Source organism: Pleurodeles waltl, chromosome 6, assembly GCF_031143425.1.
Source record: "Pleurodeles waltl isolate 20211129_DDA chromosome 6, aPleWal1.hap1.20221129, whole genome shotgun sequence".
Classification (NCBI taxonomy): Eukaryota; Metazoa; Chordata; class Amphibia; order Caudata; family Salamandridae; genus Pleurodeles; species Pleurodeles waltl.
In genome coordinates, this window is record NC_090445.1 from 787,408,010 (window position 1) to 787,426,594 (window position 18,585).

An 18,585-nucleotide genomic window follows, 5' to 3' on the forward strand; every position below is an offset into this window, starting at 1 on the left:
TACACCCTCTCTGGCCCTTTGAGGGTATAACCATCCACTGCAAATAACAGTTTCTAGATTTACAAACCCTTTCTCATACAGTGTCAAAATTAACTATTGCCTGTAAAAAGATTTTGTCAAGCATGAGCAAAAATAAAAGGAGAAGTGGAGCGGGGGGGTTGCAGAAGGAGGGAAATTGGAGGGATGTACATTTGCAATAGTTTGTAAATTTATAGTAATTTTGTATTCCGTATTTCATAGCTTAATATACCTCAGTAAAATACTCTGAACTAGGACAAATGAAACTAGTAGAACCGTCATGATGTTAGATGAATGCCTCATGACATGCATAAAATTAATCCCAGTGTCACCCGCCAAGCCTAAGGTCACCCAGAAGTTCAATATAGTCACATTATTAAGTGAAGTTATGGACAGCCAGTCTTCAAGATACTAACGTATGTGGATCCACTCTGATCTACTATGTAGTCAACAAAAGAAACTCACCTTATGAATAACCTGTCAACCTTGTGAGCACCACTATAAGGAAAACAAAGCAAACTGGTAGCAGCTGTACATCACTGCAAATTTTAAAAGTTTTATGTGGCCATTTCTTCAAATGGATATCAAGGTAGGCGTCTTAAATCCAGAACACAAGATTTCACTTCTAAACAACTGAGGTTTTCCAGTCGTAAATGAATCACCTGCATGCTAATTTAATCCTTTTTTATAAAAAATAAAGTAAACAAGCTAATTTTACATGCTTTTTGTCATAAATGGAAACTGAAATTGCCAGGGTTTGCAGATGTATGATCATAATTTTCTAAAACCTCTGCTATAATAAGGACTTCCTATTTAGAAAGCTATTTAGATAATAAAATATGCATAAGTTGTGTTGTTTCCACTGGATAGACTCACTAATGTTTGGATGGCATAAGTAAGCATGATCTATTCCAGTGGCATGAGCTGAGAAAATCGAATTCAGAATACAATGCCGAATCAAGGAAGCAGTGGTCAAAAGTATCTGCGCCAAGGCAATATACACACACATATTGTAAACAAAATGTGTGTGCCTAGCATTATTTGATAAAAATATTATTGAAATTAACAAGTGTGTGGGGTGCCCCACTTTTGCACTGCAAGAACACGATGTCTTAGTTAATGGTGCATACGTTTCCATAGCTATTATAATCAAAGACAGGTCACATTGCTGTATAATATTTATGTACTAAAATGTCTTAACAGGTGGAAAAAGAAATACCCCCAAACTCAAAGTAAATGAAATGATAAAAAGTGACATCTTCACGTTTTACAATCCACCCCATTATGACCAAGTCACATTCGTCAATTCACGAAAATGACAAGGTGGGGGAACAAACAGAGCTATTGTGGTTTGAACCTTTTTTTGGGCCACAACTGAAATTAGCCTGCCTCAAGGAGAAACCAGGTGTCCGTAGGATGGTTAGGTTGGAAAAACACCATAACATCACAAAACAATTAATATAAATTCTCAGTATGATAACACAATAAATACCAGATTTGCGGCTGTCGCTTCAGAAAAGGATAGTCCTCTAGGAATAATCAGGATGTGGTCCTGTTCTTTGCTTACTCGAACCTGGAAACAAAGTAAAAGCATAAACTGATTACATAGGCGTCCAAGGATAAAGTGGCAGATAAACAGCTCTACTTTCATTCTCTAAATTCAGAAAAAGCATGAAAATAACAAAGCAACCAGCTCCACTACAGCTTATGCTATGCCACTGTTTTTCAAGTCTATGACTTCCTTTGCTGCATAGCCATTATAAACCAATATTATCTTTGTTATTTTGCACTTCACTTTATTCTTCGCCACCTCACAAGCCCAAGCATCATTACTCTTCCACCCATATTGAGGGCATCCCCACCCAAACGGTTCAGACCACCTGGGTTTTTAGCAGAACATAGAGGAAGGCTTTCAGGACAGACAGGAGATAACGACCCAAAGAAAGCATTCAGTCCACTAGCACAATGGGGTCCTGGCATTTGCTGGAATCAATTTTTTTTATCCCTCAACGGTCAACAACCAATTCTACATCACACCCTTTGAGCCTTAGACTCAAAAGTACACTTCCCTTCAACTTAAACCACACATACAATAACAACCGACCCATGCGCGACGCAAGGCTGAAACAAAGGAAAGGATAGTTATAAATCCATTAACCGACGACTCCCCAATTTCAAAAGGCTCTGTGCTAAAAATCAAACCAAGCATGCATGGTTGAAGGTCAAGTAAATGTATTTATGGTTTGACAACCAGAAAATACTGGTTTCATATTTATATATTTCTTTTAATTAGCACTGACTCAATTAAAGTTCCTGCGTGGGCCGTATTTAGAACAATAGAAGGTCGAACTGAGGGAGTTCAAAACTGAATAACAAACAAAAGAATCAAACTGTGGCTTAAGCCTGGACATAGAGGACAAATCAGAAAAGACATACACACGTTGGATTATCAGTTCAGGTGAAATTGGAAGAGTTGCTTTCCCAATCATTTCTTTAAGAAAATTAGGTGGGGGTGGGGCAGGGGCAGGGGCAGAGCGGGGCGGGAGGCTTAACTTGGGAGAAAGGTAGTTCCAAACTTTGGTTACAGTGTCGGTTAAGTTACCTCCACCCGCTTCTGTGCTAGAAACACTGGGCAGCAAATGAGGGGTAGGGCACTTTAAAAAAATATTTTAAGCGAATGGAGTTTTGAATCTATAGAAATCTACTCAATTTGGTTATTGAGAAGCCATTTTCTGAGCACATATACAAATGCATACATTTAAATGAGAAAAGCAGCCACCACTGTATTTAACAAAGTGAACACCCTGGAAGTTGACTGGAATTCATAAACGAAAACCGCAGACAAAATTAATAATCTACTGCAAGCCAGCGATGCTGTCTTTTGGGCCTATTTCTTGCTATTGGAAAGGTCTGGGTGCTCAAAGAAGGTGCATAAAGGACAAATGTGAACCAAATTATCGAGAAAGCTATACAAAAGATTTGGTTATAATGAACCGAAGTGGAAATCATTTACATCTAGTGGTTATCCTGAAAATCTGCCAGTGATTTATTTATCCCAGGCCTACGTGTCACATCCTTGATATAGGTGACAGCAATCTTGACACATCTGTAGGGTAACGTTTAAGGCTTGGTGTTTACCACCCTGGACGTTACAAAGCAAGCCTTTATATCGCAGGTAGGTACAAAGACTGACCCTTTTTTTTTTTTTTTTTTAGGTATTTTTCACTGCAGAACTTTACAACACAGTTAAGTATTTTTAAATGAAATGTTTGTATCACTTGAAGGGAGGGTTTGACAGTTAAGGAATAGGGCATTAAAGGGTCATGGGTGGGTAAAAGCCCTCCACCCCACAACCCCTGTAATACATATCTGCCCCCAGGCCCAGTTCGGCTCATGGCCCCTTATATTTTGCCTTGGCCCAGGAGGATAGGGTCTCCGGGGCCTGTCAGAGGCTCGGGGAGCAGGGCCAAGCGCCCCACCCCATAAAACTTTAAATATATCTAGTGACCTGCCACACCATGTATACATGGTGTCATGATGGGCCTGCAGGATATGTTCACTGCCGCTGTTGAGTCAACAATGCACAACTCTTCTTGTTTCCTCAAATTCTGATACCAATGTAATGTGTACCCCTGGATTAGTTTACTAGCGAGTTGCATGTACATTTTCATTGCTGGAGTGTTTTGGAATATTAGAATGGTCTCTGCAAGACCATGGTGTGTGAATAACACTCCATTTATGGAGTATCGCTCGGAAGCTTTACAATTTAAATGTTCTTTTGTCCCAGTCTCTTTCTTTTAGCTTTTGTCCCTGGTCTCTTTCTTTTGGCTTTCGTCCCTGGTCTCTTTCTTTTGGCTTTTGTCCCTGGTCTCTTTCTTTTAGGCCATAATAGGGCCTTGGCCTCACAATATTTAGAAAACGGGACTGAAATACTCCAAACGCTTTTGACCATCAGCTGCTGGATTTTGCTCACCCTGTTATTCTTTTATTCTATGGGAACTCCTGCTTGTCACCGATGGCAAGTATGCCACTAAAGCCCTCCTATCACCTAAGGACGATTTCTTGCCCCTCCCACCCCATTTTAAGTCAAAGCATATTTTTACAGGCTAGGAATATCCTTTACTTGCAAACAATTTAGTTGTTGTCTGGGCCCTGGAGATTATAGTGCACATTCTTTTTTTTAACTATCTGGGTAAGACCACGATTACCATACTAATCCATTTTATCTATCTAAGAAGGTAACATCTGGTAAGGATGCTGGTATTTCTAGTACCCAAGCTATCCTTTTCCTTAACTGTTCTTCCTTTTTGGCAATCTTTCCATTGGGTACCCTATGTTTCTTTACTCTAAACATGTTCTTGGTTATTGATAATATATTGCATTATGTTACATATATAAAAATACCCAAAAAGAAGGCTTTAAGATTTTATTAAGTGAGCTGGGCGTCACTGTCAGTGATGCAGAAAGCGACGTGCCATTACTTTGTCAAGGCTACCCTGGCGTTTTGTATGTTTTTGATGCAGTATTGAGGGCTTTAGTCCGCTGGTACCCTTACTTTTGTTTGGGTGCTGATCAGTATAGTACTCTTGATATTTTCAGCCTTTCCAATACCATCATTTATCATTCTAATGAACCTTACTTTTGCGTGGGCATCAAAATGGTATTTCTCAAAAAGGCCAGCTGAGAGACAGTAGCCACATTACCATCCTCATGCAGAGATCCTGGTGGACATCTCCAGTTCCAACATATTTGATTACGTGGTCTTAAAACATTTACTCTTCAGCCAGAATGTCCAGCGCTTCGTACTGCTGTTCCAGAAGCAAGCATGGAATTAGGGTTAAAGATCAGCCACAAACACAGCTACAGTCACTTCATAGGAGTGATATGCTGCTGTGTAGCATGACGCATGCACAGCTATATCTCCTTTAAGCACTTGCAGTTTAAGATAAGTCATCCATAGAAGAAGGCACCAACACTTCATCTGGTGAACATGATCTAATTCAGTGTTTGAGAAGTCAAGGCCACAGAAAGGAAAATGGCTTGGTAACCCATATGATAGCAATGAGGTGAGAGGAGGTTCCATCTGAACCGGATTTATGTACTTGGTAAATCTGATGGAGACCCAGAAAGTCATGGTCTCAGTGGCTTAAGTTCAAGTGTGTTGAATAGGTTTTGCCATAGGCTCTGAGACTAATGGGAATGGAGGGCATACTGCAAGCAAAGATTTGTATGTGAAAAATGACCCGGTCATTAACATATGGTACACTGATGTGAAACACGCAATGGTCATTGATACGCACCAAGAACCGGTCGAATCGCGACATAGGGGATATTGACGATGAGGACTGGCAGCATGCACTAGGGTTTCCAGCGGAGGTGGCCATTAAGGCCAGTTTTTGGTTAATCCAACTGAAATTACTTCATAGAATTTATTATACCAGAATACTATTCCACAAAATTGGATGGGCAGGGGACATTGGCTGTCTTCGAAAATGTGGGCATAACTGTACATTTCTCCACACGTTGGCGGCCTGTCCGGGTATACGGCCTTTCTGGAAATATGTGAAGTCCTCCCTGGAAGGAGCGGTAGGAACACCTATTGAACTGACACACCAGGTGTCCCTGCTGGGCATTTGGGGCCCTCGGACCTTACAAGATACTATAAACTTTGGGTAAATGTGGGCTTTATGATTGCATAATGTGACATTGTCCACAGTTGGGGAAGCAATGCACCCCCATCTAGAAAGTGGGATTGACTCAATGTAAAATAATTGAATGAGAAGAGTAGAGGGGCAGAGGCTGCGAAAGAGGCTTTAAAAGATTTGGCAGCCCTGGGAACCAGGAGGTGACGACTAGATGGGGCACTGCCAAAGGGGTACAGCGGCAGTGGTGGGAAGGCCATGGTCGCGCAGAGATGACGGGAGGTGCGGACAAGAACACAATGGGACATACCATGAGTTGATTCAAGAGAGTCTATCAAATGAAGGTTGCAGAGTGTAACTGGATGACCACTGGGGGCAAGGGAGAAATAGTTTGGTACTGTAAAACTAGATTTACTGGATCTTTTTTACTTGCTCATATGTTGTAGTGCCTATGTAATGTTCACGTGTGAACACTCGTTGATGCTAAATACACCATGTAATGTTATATTTCAAAATAAAATGAACTACAAAAAAGTGACCCTGGTCAGGTTTCTGAAGATTAACTAGAAACCAGAGCAAGTTGTAAGGCTTGGTTTTTTGGCAGGAGGCTGGGATTTCCCCATACTTTTTCATTTCGTGTTCAGCAAAGGGTCTGCAGGAGGCCCGTTTCATACTTCCGAAGTTTACCTTCCGTTTTCCTCACGGTTCTCTACAGCATTGTCCCACAACGTCTGCACTTATACTTACTGTGGTTGCCAGAGAAGCATAAAACACACTGATAATTGCCATTTCAATTTCCCTAAAACCTTTGGAAAGTGGTTTAAAGTAAGTAGCCAGAGTAACAGTCAAAGAAAGAGCGCAGTATATTCCAAAAATAACTAATTTTCCTTCAACGGCAAAAATGCAAAATGGTTGCTGTAAAAGGAGCAATGCAATCTGAAAAGAAGAATAACCCCAAGTCGGAAAAGAAAGTATAAATAGAAAATAACGGTTAAAAGAGAAAACTAAGAGCCAATAAGAGCCTATAGTTTTTAGGGGTACTCTGTGGCTGATCAAAAGCTGAGCTGAGAAACGTCGTGCGACGGCGAGCTTAAGTGTTGATCACCTTAAAAGAACAGCATCCGGGTTACTATGCAGCTGAGCTCAGTGTCTAATTCTATCCAATGATAAAAAATAAAGCAATTTGATAATGCTATTTTTTTTGGATATAATAAAACTGAAAACGTCTTCCAGGTCCTACTAGTCCCACATAGCATAACGGTTACGAAAAGTGCAGACAATATTCAGATGGGGACAGAAAAGTCCACCGAGGCCAAGAGACCGGTGGGCAGGGAGTGAGAGAAAGAAGATGCAGTGGACTGATGTGAGGCCCGGAAATGCAGATGAAAAGGAGTGTAGCTCTTGCATTCTCCGGAAGAGAACTGGGAAGAACAATTTTATTATAAGTGCATTTCTTTTTTAAGGCATACGGGGTCAGAACTCATGAAACCAATTCCTGACTAATCCGTGAATCCCACTTCTCTCAATTATAATGAGATGCTTCATCAAGTCTATAACAGTGGATAAAATGAATGAGCCTTGTCCAAACAGCAGGCACCTACATTTATAGGTAAGCTGATCCGATACCCATTTAAACCATGTCGCGCATGAGCCTTTGTTATGATGAGTCTGAAGTCATCCCTCATACAAAACCCCTTTGTCAAACGGACACAAAGGAGGTTTCAGAAATTCCAAGAAAATATTTGAGCGACGGGTGGTACAGCCTCCCAAAGGAGAACACGCCCCGCACCCCATCAGTAACCCGCACTCCTTTCACGAAAAGGGTTAAGAGAGTCAATGGTGTCAACATTAGGGACAACATGCGCTTATATTATATCTAGATAGTGCCCTATGCTGAAAGCAGAGCTAAACCACTTCACATTTACTCACAAGAAACAGACGAGGTGTGCGAGGTTATCTTGATACTTTGGATTCTATGTCAGGACCGGAGGCGAGGATTAGGCTTCGTCTTTCTTCACTTTATTCAACTGCAGCCTTTAGCCAAGATTGAGACAATCACCAAACTACATTTCCCATCAACAAATGGGAAGAAAACACAACAAAACAGTTTGGAGCATGGCAGCCAATATGTCCCTGAAGATGCCTTGCAGACAACGCTCCTTCCTCTTTCTTCATTGCTCCAGCAGCAAGATAAGTGCACCTCTTTCTTGTTTTATACAAATGTGTCTAATTGGTTTACTGTCTTGTGTGGTTTTACCACTTTAAGGTAACTACGCTGCAACCATGGGAACAGCATTGCTCCTTCGTGGCTTTGCTCTTCACATCACTTCTGGCTCTGAGCGGTCTTCAGATCGCCAGAGAGCACCGCGCATTCTTGACATTCCACGCTTGGCGCTTAGGACCCCCGGCGGCTCATGCGCATCAGTTTCGAATCTCCACAGTAAAACAATCCCTGGGCCTAATATGGCTGCGGCTGAGATTTTGGGAACCACTCAAGGGAGCATTTGGAGGAGGAGCACACTACTTACCTCACCATCAATGACAAAGTCTGTCCATTTTTAAGGTGGTGACGCAACTAGTTGACCCCCCCCAGGAAGGGAGAATAAACCAAATAAACCAAATGGCATCCCAATGCTCACAACCCCTCGGTTCGAGGGAAGACCAACCTGGCCCCCAGGAATCTGGTATGCTGGACCCAGAGGACCTAATTCATCTGCGCTCAGCAGAATGGGTTCCAGCTCCTAAAGTAGCGTCTTAAGTGGCAGGGCGCCTCCGCAAGCCCCTAGATGAGGAGGTACGGAATCGCCTTAAGGCTGGAAGGCAAAGTGGCGCTTATGCATGAAATTGATGCCAGAATCGCCACTTTTTTGACAAAATACATGAAAGACCCCAAAAAGGGTATTGATCGATCCTGGCGATCCTGCCAGGACAAGCGGTTAGATGTGGTATGTCCGGTGGTAAAGATACTCAAGATGGCTGAGCACGCTATGTCCTCAGGGTCTTTTATCTTACCTGAGGCTTTGTCAGGATGGGCCCAATGTACCATCATTTTCTTGGGAAACGTGAATTGTGCCATATCCACTGAAATACGCAGATCCCTACTTATTAAGGTGTATCCCAAACAAGAGGAACTGGCGACATCGGAGGCAGGCCCGGTAAGCCCTAGGAGGTCTCTTTGGAGGCCCCTTCATCCGCCAGTGAGGGAAAGTCGTGAACACCTTAACCTAACTAGATAAGGCCCAAACCTCTAGCAAAGAGTTTCACTCCTCGTCTTGTTGCCTATGCCGGCCATGGAAGGGGGCGCTTGACCAGCTGTTTTACCCAGAACACCTCCAGAGGGCCTGACAGTAGGTAAGGGCAGTGGCAAGACGCATCCCATTTCAGAAACTTTTACCCAACGTGACTATACCCCAGACAGCGTGGGTCCAGAGGTGCCAGCAGAGGCAAAACCTTCAATTCAACTTAAGTTGAGTGCTCTTCCTTCCTCTGGATGTCTCATGGGTGGCAGGTTGGCATGCTTCTCTCACAATTAGGAAAAACTTACGTCAGATGCTTGGATCCTGCAGACGTTGAGGCGCTTCCATATAGCATTCTATGGCTAACCCGTTCAAACCCAGAGACCTCAACCCTTAAGGTTCGCCCTGGCCCAGATGGAACTAGTGGATGCAGAAATCAGCCAACTCCTGGACAAAGGGGCAATATCCCACACTCATTTTCCTTGTGGAAAAGAGGGATGGGGTACCGCCCTGTTATCAACCTGAGGGAGTTCAACGAATGGTTATTCTTCTGTCATTTCAAAATGGAGGGTATCCATCTTTAGCGAGATCTCTTACAGGTGAATGATTGGTTGGTACGTCTCAACCTGAAAGACGCCTACCTAATGGTTCCCCATCTTCCCTCTGCATTGTTGCTTCCTCCAGATTCAGTGGAGAGCACAGACATTCGAGTTCACCTCCCTCCCCTTTGGGGTTTCTTCGGCCCCTCAGTGCTTCACCAAGCTCTTAAAGCAGGTGGTGGAGCTCCTCAGATCCAGAGGTATCAGACCATCATATACCTGAATGATCTCCTCATAATGGACCAATGTCCACAGCGTCTATTCCTTCATCTTCAAATCGACCATTCATCTTCTGGAATCTCTTCGTTTTGTCATTAACAAACCAAAAACTCCCTCCCAATTCACCAATTCTTAGGCTTCATAGTGGATTCGGTCAAAGCGACCAGAGTCTTACCTCTCGGAAATTGTCTAGGATCAGACACAAACTCAAGTGGACCCAAACCAAGGATACAATATCCCAGCGCTGCCTCGCCTGCATTCTGGGCATTTATCTTTCTCTATGCAAGCCATTTATCCTGGGCACCATCACTACCGAACCCTTCAACACTTGAAAATATCTCACCTATAGGGGGGGGGGGCTAACTTACTCCCAAGTAATACCCCTCTCAGTGGAGGCTCGAGAGGAACTGCAATGGTGGATCTCCCACATGGAACGGTTGAACCATTTTTGGCTCTCAAACTGATATATTTATAGAATGTGATGCCAGTGCTTCCGGCTGGGGAGCGCGTTGCGGGGAATTCACCACAGGAGGAGAATGGTGTTCTGAAGAACGATCGCTCCACATAAATGGCCTGGAGTTGATGGCAGGTTCCTTTGCAGTGAAATGCTGGACGTAGAACATGGGCCAGTGCTGCGTCCTTCTGAAGGTGGACAATATGGTGGCGGTCCCCTACATCAACCATCTGGGTGGGGGGCACCCAGTCGAAGGCCTTATCCGAACTGGCAAAATCTCTCTGGGGTTATTGCCTCAACAAACAAGATTTTGGTGTTAGTGGAACACTTACCAGGGAAGTCCAATCAAGTGGCGGATTGGCATTCGCGTTATTGGCATGATGAGACTCCGTGGAAACTCCAGGAAAGAATTTTTCGAGCAATTCAAGCTCAATGGAGACCTTTCTCCATAGATCTCGTCTCCAGACTAGATCATCAACTGGACAGGTACTGCAGCTGCAGACAAGATCCAGGGGCAACTGTGATGGACGAGTTTCTTCAAGATTGGTCACAAGAGGGTGATTACGTGTTTCTTCCCTTCATGATGAAAATGAGGAAATTTACACACCTCTGGAGATAGAAAGCCGACCTCGTCATGGATTTGGAAATCTCAAGCCTGGTTTCCAGCTCTGATGGAACTTTCCTGGGATTTTCCAATCCGTCTACCCCTTCTCCCAAATCTCTTTTGCGATCCTTAGGGGAACACTCATCCCCTGATTTCAAAAGGGTCTCTCAAGCTCACAGCCTAGAGGATTACCAGAAAGATGGAAAGTCCCAGGAATTTCACGAGTGGCTACCCTGCTTCTGTCTCACCACAGCTGATTTCTTATATTTAACTCTAATTAAACTTAAGTATTAAAATAACCATCTTAACAACTCTTTATGTCTCACCCATAAAGATAATACTACACAGCATCTGATGATGTGCACACAGCTAGTAGAATTGCATGTGCACAAAACTGGATTTTGACAGCCCTACCCATACAGGGGACAGACCTTTCACCTGAACTAAGTTCTTAAAATGTATGAAGTGCAAACACAATAGTGTCCCCATCTTGGAAGATGGAAGCAGCTTTGTCTGGTTTGTATTGCTAGATTTTTAATATTGCTTGCTCGTTAGCTGGCAAATATTGGTTTCACCTCAGAAGTCTTAGCAACAGTACTCTGGCTGTAATACTTTATAACATCTGTTAATCACTTGTTGAATAGCCATACTAGAACCTTAAATATGTGAAATTGAAATCCGTTGTTTTCAGTCTGAATATCTTACTTCAGCACCTCTTGCCAAGAAAACTGATCTACCTTTTTTGAAGGTTGAAAAAAACCACATGCATCAGGATAACACGTTTCTATATTTCAAACCCATTTCTTCTCGACTTTTATTATATTCTTTTTCTTCTATCAGCCTGTGTTCAGCCCCCAGCAGTCGTAAAAACTATGTCATTTCACCAAAGATAGAGTGTAACTGCATTGTCCTAAAGGCTATTGCTGTCTGCAGGTTTTTAAGCAATTTGGTTTGGATTCCCATCTGACTTCACTCCACATGCACATGAAGGAAGTTAAAACAAGTTTGAGCTAAATCTATCTGTGGTAATCATTTAGCGTTGAAGTATTCAGCTTCACGTGTTCTCTTGCCCCTCTGTAAATGAGGAAATAATCAATGTACTAATGAACATATATAACGCAATTGCTCCATTCATGATCCTGTAGGATGGGATTTCAAAATATGTATTTTGGGGGCTGTATGCGATCCAACAGATTTGACAGTTAACTGTAAATGCAATCTACTTTGCCAGTAAAAATAAGTGTAGCCAATGAAAACAAATGCCCACATTTTCTGCAGTGTTTAAGGGCATACTTTGGCATTCAACACTCTCCATTTTAAAATGAGAGCATAGGAAACAGCCGCAGTAAAACTGGAGAAACAGTGACGTGGTTCTAATGAAGTTAAAACCAGAGACAGTAGGCATTGGACTCAGTCCTGAGCAGATGGATAAAAGGTAAGCTTGAGGAGTGCGCCTAGACTACTCTCACACTTAATTTCCAAAAGCATGACGTGGCCAAGTTGCAGTTGGTGCATCGTGATTTTGATGCATGAGGAACTCCACCATCTCATTACATAACTAGTGGTAAATTATAAACTATTTTCAGAGTAATATAAAGGCATGTTATCACCATAGTTTAGGAAACTAAACTAGGATTGACAAGTTGAGCCAACAAGAAAGTTCATAGAGCATCAAATGGGAATGTGCCAATAATGAAATGGAGATACTGATTGAGGCAGATCAAGAGGTTTTGGAGGCCTGGACCTGCATGTTAGAAAGGGCTCACTTTCTTAAAAGATGGCCAAGGTTGCAAAGGTTGATCTAGAGGTTTTGCACTGTTGGTGCAAATGAAATGACTACTGGGCTAGATGTTTTCATTGCAATAATGTCTAAGTACGTAAGATCAAGTTCCTGTGGGTTGACAAAGGCAATTAGACATTTGTTATGGTCATTCAGACTCTAAATTTGAATAAAACAAAAAAATTAATGCATATCACAACTTGTAGATTGATTAATACATTCAACACATCTGGGTAACTTCAACAACAGTGCGAGAGACATTTTGAAAAAATATATGTGGGTGTATCAAACTGCTGTGTGATCTCAAAGCTTCCTTTTTGATAACACATGGAAATCATATTTAAAAGATACTAAAGATTACTATTGTTGAATAGCGATAAATTACCCAATATCACTCCTAAGCCCTTAAAAATAATCACCAAGATCAACACACATTGGTACCTACTTTTACTTTTCGCTAAAACTATTAAGGAGTGATTAAAATAAATGACTTACTATGAAAATTATTATTATTATAATATATACAGTATTGTCCCCATTAGGCTGATGGAAGTAAAGGCACGTTCAAGTCAATGGGATGGTGCTCACATTGTCAGAGAAGAGAATGTAAATGAAACAGGTATTTAAAAAAAAAAAAAAAAAAACACAATCAGAGCACAGCACAAACTGATGAAACATTTCTCACTGTAATGTAGGAGTTTGGGAAGTGTGCCCATCCAAAGAGGTCAGCCAGTCGGTACATGCTAGCAAGCTTACAACGGGCTAGCTTTTCTCCTTTGACCAAGCAGGACTCGGGCAGTGCATGAAGGTCATTTATCGGTGTAACTACACCCAGGCCTAAAATAAATAAATAAATTAATTAAAAAGTAAGAGAAAAATAATTAAACAACAATTAGTGTAGATTTAAATAAAAAATGAACACAATTTATTTATTAGCTTCAGCACTCTGAGCTATAAAAAACTTCCAATAACTGAATATGGAAACAGAAAAGTTGAGAAGTAAGGCAATGCCTACGTATAACAAAAGCAGGTCATCAGAGTTTTCCCATGCACTCTCAGCCAGCTCTAAAAGATCCCCCTGGCCACACATCTGTTATCAGACAAGGCAACCAGTATAAATGTGTCTGGGTTGTGCAAGAAGCGTGGACAAGGAACAGTGGCTTACGACTACGGATAATCATTTTATTTATTTGTGGTTCTGTATATAGCACACCTTGTCTACAGCCAGGATAAATGATATTCTGTATACAGGCGATGATGCCTTAAAAAAATGATTTAACATACACAATATCGGCACATATACAAGTTCGTTTATAGTTTAACATTTGTGATGCCAAAAATAGGCATAACACCCAGAATTTCCAAAATTGACGTCTAACATTTTACAGTTATGTAGTCTTTGCCTAATCTTCTTACATCACTTTTATCAGAGGGGCGTTTAGAGGGAGCCAAGTTCCAAATGTACTGCACAACATCTGTTCCTGTGTCAGCTACGCACAAAGCTAGGGGAGGAAGGGGCTTGTGTCAAATTTATTTCACCACATAGAATATTCCTACTCCTCTACTCAGACTTGCAACATTAAGCCTCGCTGATCAAAGATACTTCAATAGAAAAAAAGTAAGTATTACTTACGTTCTACTGATCCAAGAGAAGAGTATTTCCCAGGCCCGGTTATATATATATGGAAAATGTCACTTACCCAGTGTACATCTGTTCGTGGCATTAGTTGCTGCAGATTCACATGCTGTGCACATCCCACCATCTGGTGTTGGGCTCGGAGTTTTACAAGTTGTTTTTCTTCGAAGAAGTCTTTTCGAGTCACGAGACCGAGGGACTCCTCCCATTTCGGCTCCATTGCGCATGGGCGTCGACTCCATCTTAGATTGTTTTCCCCCGCAGAGGGTGAGGTAGGAGTTGTGTATGCTAGTAATAGTGCCCATGCAATGGAGTAATGTACATAATGTAGTTTAAATTAATATATTTACAAATATACAGATGTTCAAGATCAACTTCTAAACGGCTACAGGCTCCCGGGGGGGCGGGTGGGCGCATGTGAATCTGCAGCGACTAATGCCACGAACAGATGTACACTGGGTAAGTGACATTTTCCGTTCGATGGCATGTGTAGCTGCAGATACACATGCTGTGCATAGACTAGTAAGCAGTTATCTCCCCAAAAGCGGTGGTTCAGCCTGTAGGAGTTGAAGTTGTTTGAAAAAATGTTCGTAGTACTGCTTGGCCTACTGTGGCTTGTTGTGCCGTTAGCACATCCACACAGTAGTGTTTGGTAAATGTATGAGGCGTAGACCATGTAGCTGCCTTACATATTTCGGTCATTGGAATATTTCCTAGAAAGGCCATGGTAGCACCTTTCTTTCTAGTTGAGTGTGCCTTTGGTGTAATAGGCAGATCTCTTTTTGCTTTAAGATAACAGGTTTGAATGCACTTAACTATCCATCTAGCAATGCCTTGTTTAGAAATTGGATTTCCTGTATGAGGTTTTTGGAAAGCAATAAATAATTGTTTTGTTTTTCGAATTAGTTTTGTATTGTCAATGTAGTACATTAACGCTCTTTTGATGTCTAATGTATGTAGTGCTCTTTCAGCTACAGAGTCTGGCTGTGGGAAGAACACTGGTAATTCTACTGTTTGATTTAAGTGGAACGGTGATATGACTTTTGGTAAAAATTTAGGATTTGTCCGTAGAACTACTTTATGCTTGTGTATTTGAATAAATGGTTCTTGTATGGTAAATGCTTGAATCTCACTTACTCTTCTTAAAGATGTGATGGCAATTAAAAATGGACCCATGAGTCGTGTTAAGACAATGTTAAGGTTCCATGAAGGAACTGGTGGTTTTCTTGGTGGTATAATTCTCTTTAGACCTTCCATAAATGCTTTTATGACTGGTATCCTAAATAGAGAAGTTGAGTGCGTAATTTGCAGGTAAGCTGAAATTGCTGTAAGATGTATCTTAACGGAAGAAAAAGCTAGCTTTGACTTTTGCAAATGTAGTAAGTATCCTACGATGTCTTTGGCAGATGCGTGTAAGGGTTGAATTTGATTATTATGGCAGTAATAAACAAATCTTTTCCACTTATTTGCATAGCAATGTCTAGTGGTAGGTTTCCTAGCTTGTTTTATGACCTCCATACATTCATGTGTAAGGTCTAAGTGTCCGAACTCTAGGACTTCAGGAGCCAGATTGCTAGATTCAGCGATGCTGGATTTGGGTGTCTGATCTGTTGTTTGTGTTGCGTTAACAGATCTGGTATGTTTGGTAGTTTGACATTGGGGCACTACTGAAAGGTCTAGTAGTGTTGTGTACCAAGGTTGTCTTGCCCATGTTGGTGCTATTAGTATGAGTTTGAGTTTGTTTTGACTCAACTTGTTTACTAGATATGGAAGGAGTGGGAAAAGCGTAAGCAAATATCCCTGACCAACTCATCCATAACGCATTGCCCTGAGACTGATCTTGTGGGTACCTGGATGCGAAGTTTTGGCATTTTGCGTTTTCCTTTGTTGCAAATAGATCTATTTGTGGTGTTCCCCAACTCTGGAAGTAAGTATTCAGTATTTGGGGGTGAATCTCCCATTCGTGGATCTGTTGGTGATCCCGAGAGAGATTGTCTGCTAACTGATTCTGAATTCCTGGAATAAATTGTGCTATTAGGCGAATGTGGTTGTGAATCGCCCAATGCCATATTCTTTGTGCCAGGAGACACAACTGTGTTGAGTGTGTCCCTCCCTGTTTGTTTAGGTAATACATCGTTGTCATGTTGTCTGTTTTGACAAGAATGTGTTTGTGGCTTATTATGGGTTGAAATGCTTTCAGCGCTAGAAATACTGCCAATAGTTCTAAGTGATTTATGTGAAACTGTTTTTGGTGAGTGTCCCATTGTCCTTGGATGCTGTATTGATTGAGGTGTGCTCCCCACCCTATCATGGAGGCATCTGTCGTTATTACATATTGTGGCACTGGGTCTTGGAAAGGCCACCCTTTGTTTAAATTTATACTGTTCCACCATTGAAGCGAGGTGTATGTTTGGCGGTCTACCAACACCAGATCTAGAAGTTGACCCTGTGCCTGTGACCACTGTGATGCTAGACACTGTTGTAAGGGCCGCATGTGCAACCTTGCGTTTGGGACAATGGCTATGCATGAGGACATCATGCCTAGGAGTTTCATCACCGTTTTGACTTGTATTTTTTGTTTTGGATACATGGCCTGTATTACATTGTGAAATGCCTGAACCCTTTGTGGACTTGGAGTGGCAATCCCTTTTGCTGTGTTGATTGTCGCCCCTAAGTATTGCTGTGTTTGACACGGTAAAAGGTGTGACTTTGTGTAGTTGATTGAGAAACCTAGTTTGTGGAGGGTTTCTATGACATACTTTGTGTGTTGTGAACATTTTTCTCGCGTGTTGGTTTTGATTAACCAATCGTCTAGGTACGGGAACACATGCATTTGCTGCCTTCTGATATGTGCAGCTACGACTGCCAGGCACTTTGTAAAAACTCTTGGCGCAGTTGTTATTCCGAATGGCAACACCTTGAATTGGTAATGTATCCCCTGGAATACAAACCTTAAGTACTTTGTGTGTGAAGGCTGTATCGGTATATGGAAATATGCATCCTTTAGGTCTAGTGTTGTCATGTAGTCTTGTTGTTTGAGTAGTGGAATTACGTCTTGTAATGTCACCATGTGAAAGTGATCTGATTTGATGTAGGTATTTAATGTTTGGAGATCTAATATAGGTCTCAGACTCTTGTCTTTTTTGGGTATGAGAAAGTACAGAGAGTAAACCCTGTTCCTTTCTGGTGTTTTGGTACTAATTCTATTGCTTTTTAGTAGCAATGCCTGAACCTCTAGTCCTAGAAGATCTATATGTTGTTTTGACATATTGTGTGTTTTCGGTGGGACGTTTGGAGGGAATTTGAGAAATTCTATGCAATAACCATGCTGGATAATTGCTAGGACCCAAGTGTCTGTTGTTATTTCCTCCCAATGTTTGTAACATTTGGTTAGTCTCCCCCCCACAGATGTTATGTGTTGGGGATGTATGACTTGGAAGTCACTGTTTGTTTTGAGGAGTTTTGGGACTTTGGAACTTCCCTCTATTCTTTTGGAATTGTCCCCCTCTATATTGTCCCCGAAAACTTCCCCGCTGATACTGGCTCTGGTAAGTGGGTCTTGTCTGTGAGGTTGTGGGTTCTGTGCTTTGTCCTCGAAACCCCCCTCTAAACTGTGTTTTTCGAAATGTGCCTCTGCCCTGTGGGGAGTAGAGTGCGCCCATGGCTTTGGCCGTGTCAGTGTCTTTTTTAAGTTTTTCGATCGCAGTGTCCACCTCCGGCCCAAACAACTGCTGTCCGTTGAATGGCATATTCAGCACAGCTTGCTGTATTTCTGGTTTAAATCCGGATGTACGCAGCCATGCATGTCTCCTTATTGTTACTGCTGTGTTGACAGTTCTAGCAGCTGTGTCTGCAGCATCCATTGCCGACCGTATCGGATTGTTGGAGATACTCTGTCCTTCTTCCACTACTTGCTGCGCTCTCTTTTGGAACTCCTTGGGCAAATGTTCTATAAAGTGTTGCATTTCGTCCCAATGGGCCCTATTGTATCTGGCCAACAAAGCCTGTGAATTGGCAATACGCCACTGGTTTGCTGCCTGTGCCGCCGCCCTTTTGCCTGCTGCGTCGAATTTTCTACTTTCTTTATCTGGAGGTGGTGCATCTCCTGAAGTATGTGAGTTCGCTCTTTTGCGCGCAGCCCCTACTACAACTGAGTCCGGTGTTAGCTGTTGTGTGATGTACACGGGGTCTGTTGGTGGCGGTTTATATTTTTTCTCTACTCTTGGAGTAATGGCCCTTCCTTTTACAGGCTCTTCAAACACTTGTTTGGAGTGTTTTAGCATTCCGGGTAGCATAGGAAGACTTTGATACTGGCTGTGTGTGGACGACAGTGTGTTAAAAAGAAAGTCGTCTTCAATGGGCTCAACATGCAGGCTGACATTATGAAATGCCGCTGC

General features: G+C 42.1%; 1 protein-coding gene across 13 annotated transcripts in view; it reads right to left on the bottom strand.

The window, feature by feature from the left end:
- ADD3 (adducin 3) overlaps nucleotides 1-18,585 on the bottom strand; it is a 300,537-nt gene that overhangs the window by 85,159 nt on the left and 196,793 nt on the right. For all 13 annotated transcript variants that reach the window (XM_069239417.1, XM_069239425.1, XM_069239424.1 and 10 more), the window contains 2 exons: nucleotides 13,238-13,389; nucleotides 1,511-1,591 (listed from right to left, as the gene is read on the bottom strand). In XM_069239417.1, coding sequence (XP_069095518.1) covers nucleotides 1,511-1,591; nucleotides 13,238-13,389 — 233 coding nt within the window. The remainder of the gene's footprint in view (nucleotides 1-1,510; nucleotides 1,592-13,237; nucleotides 13,390-18,585) is intronic.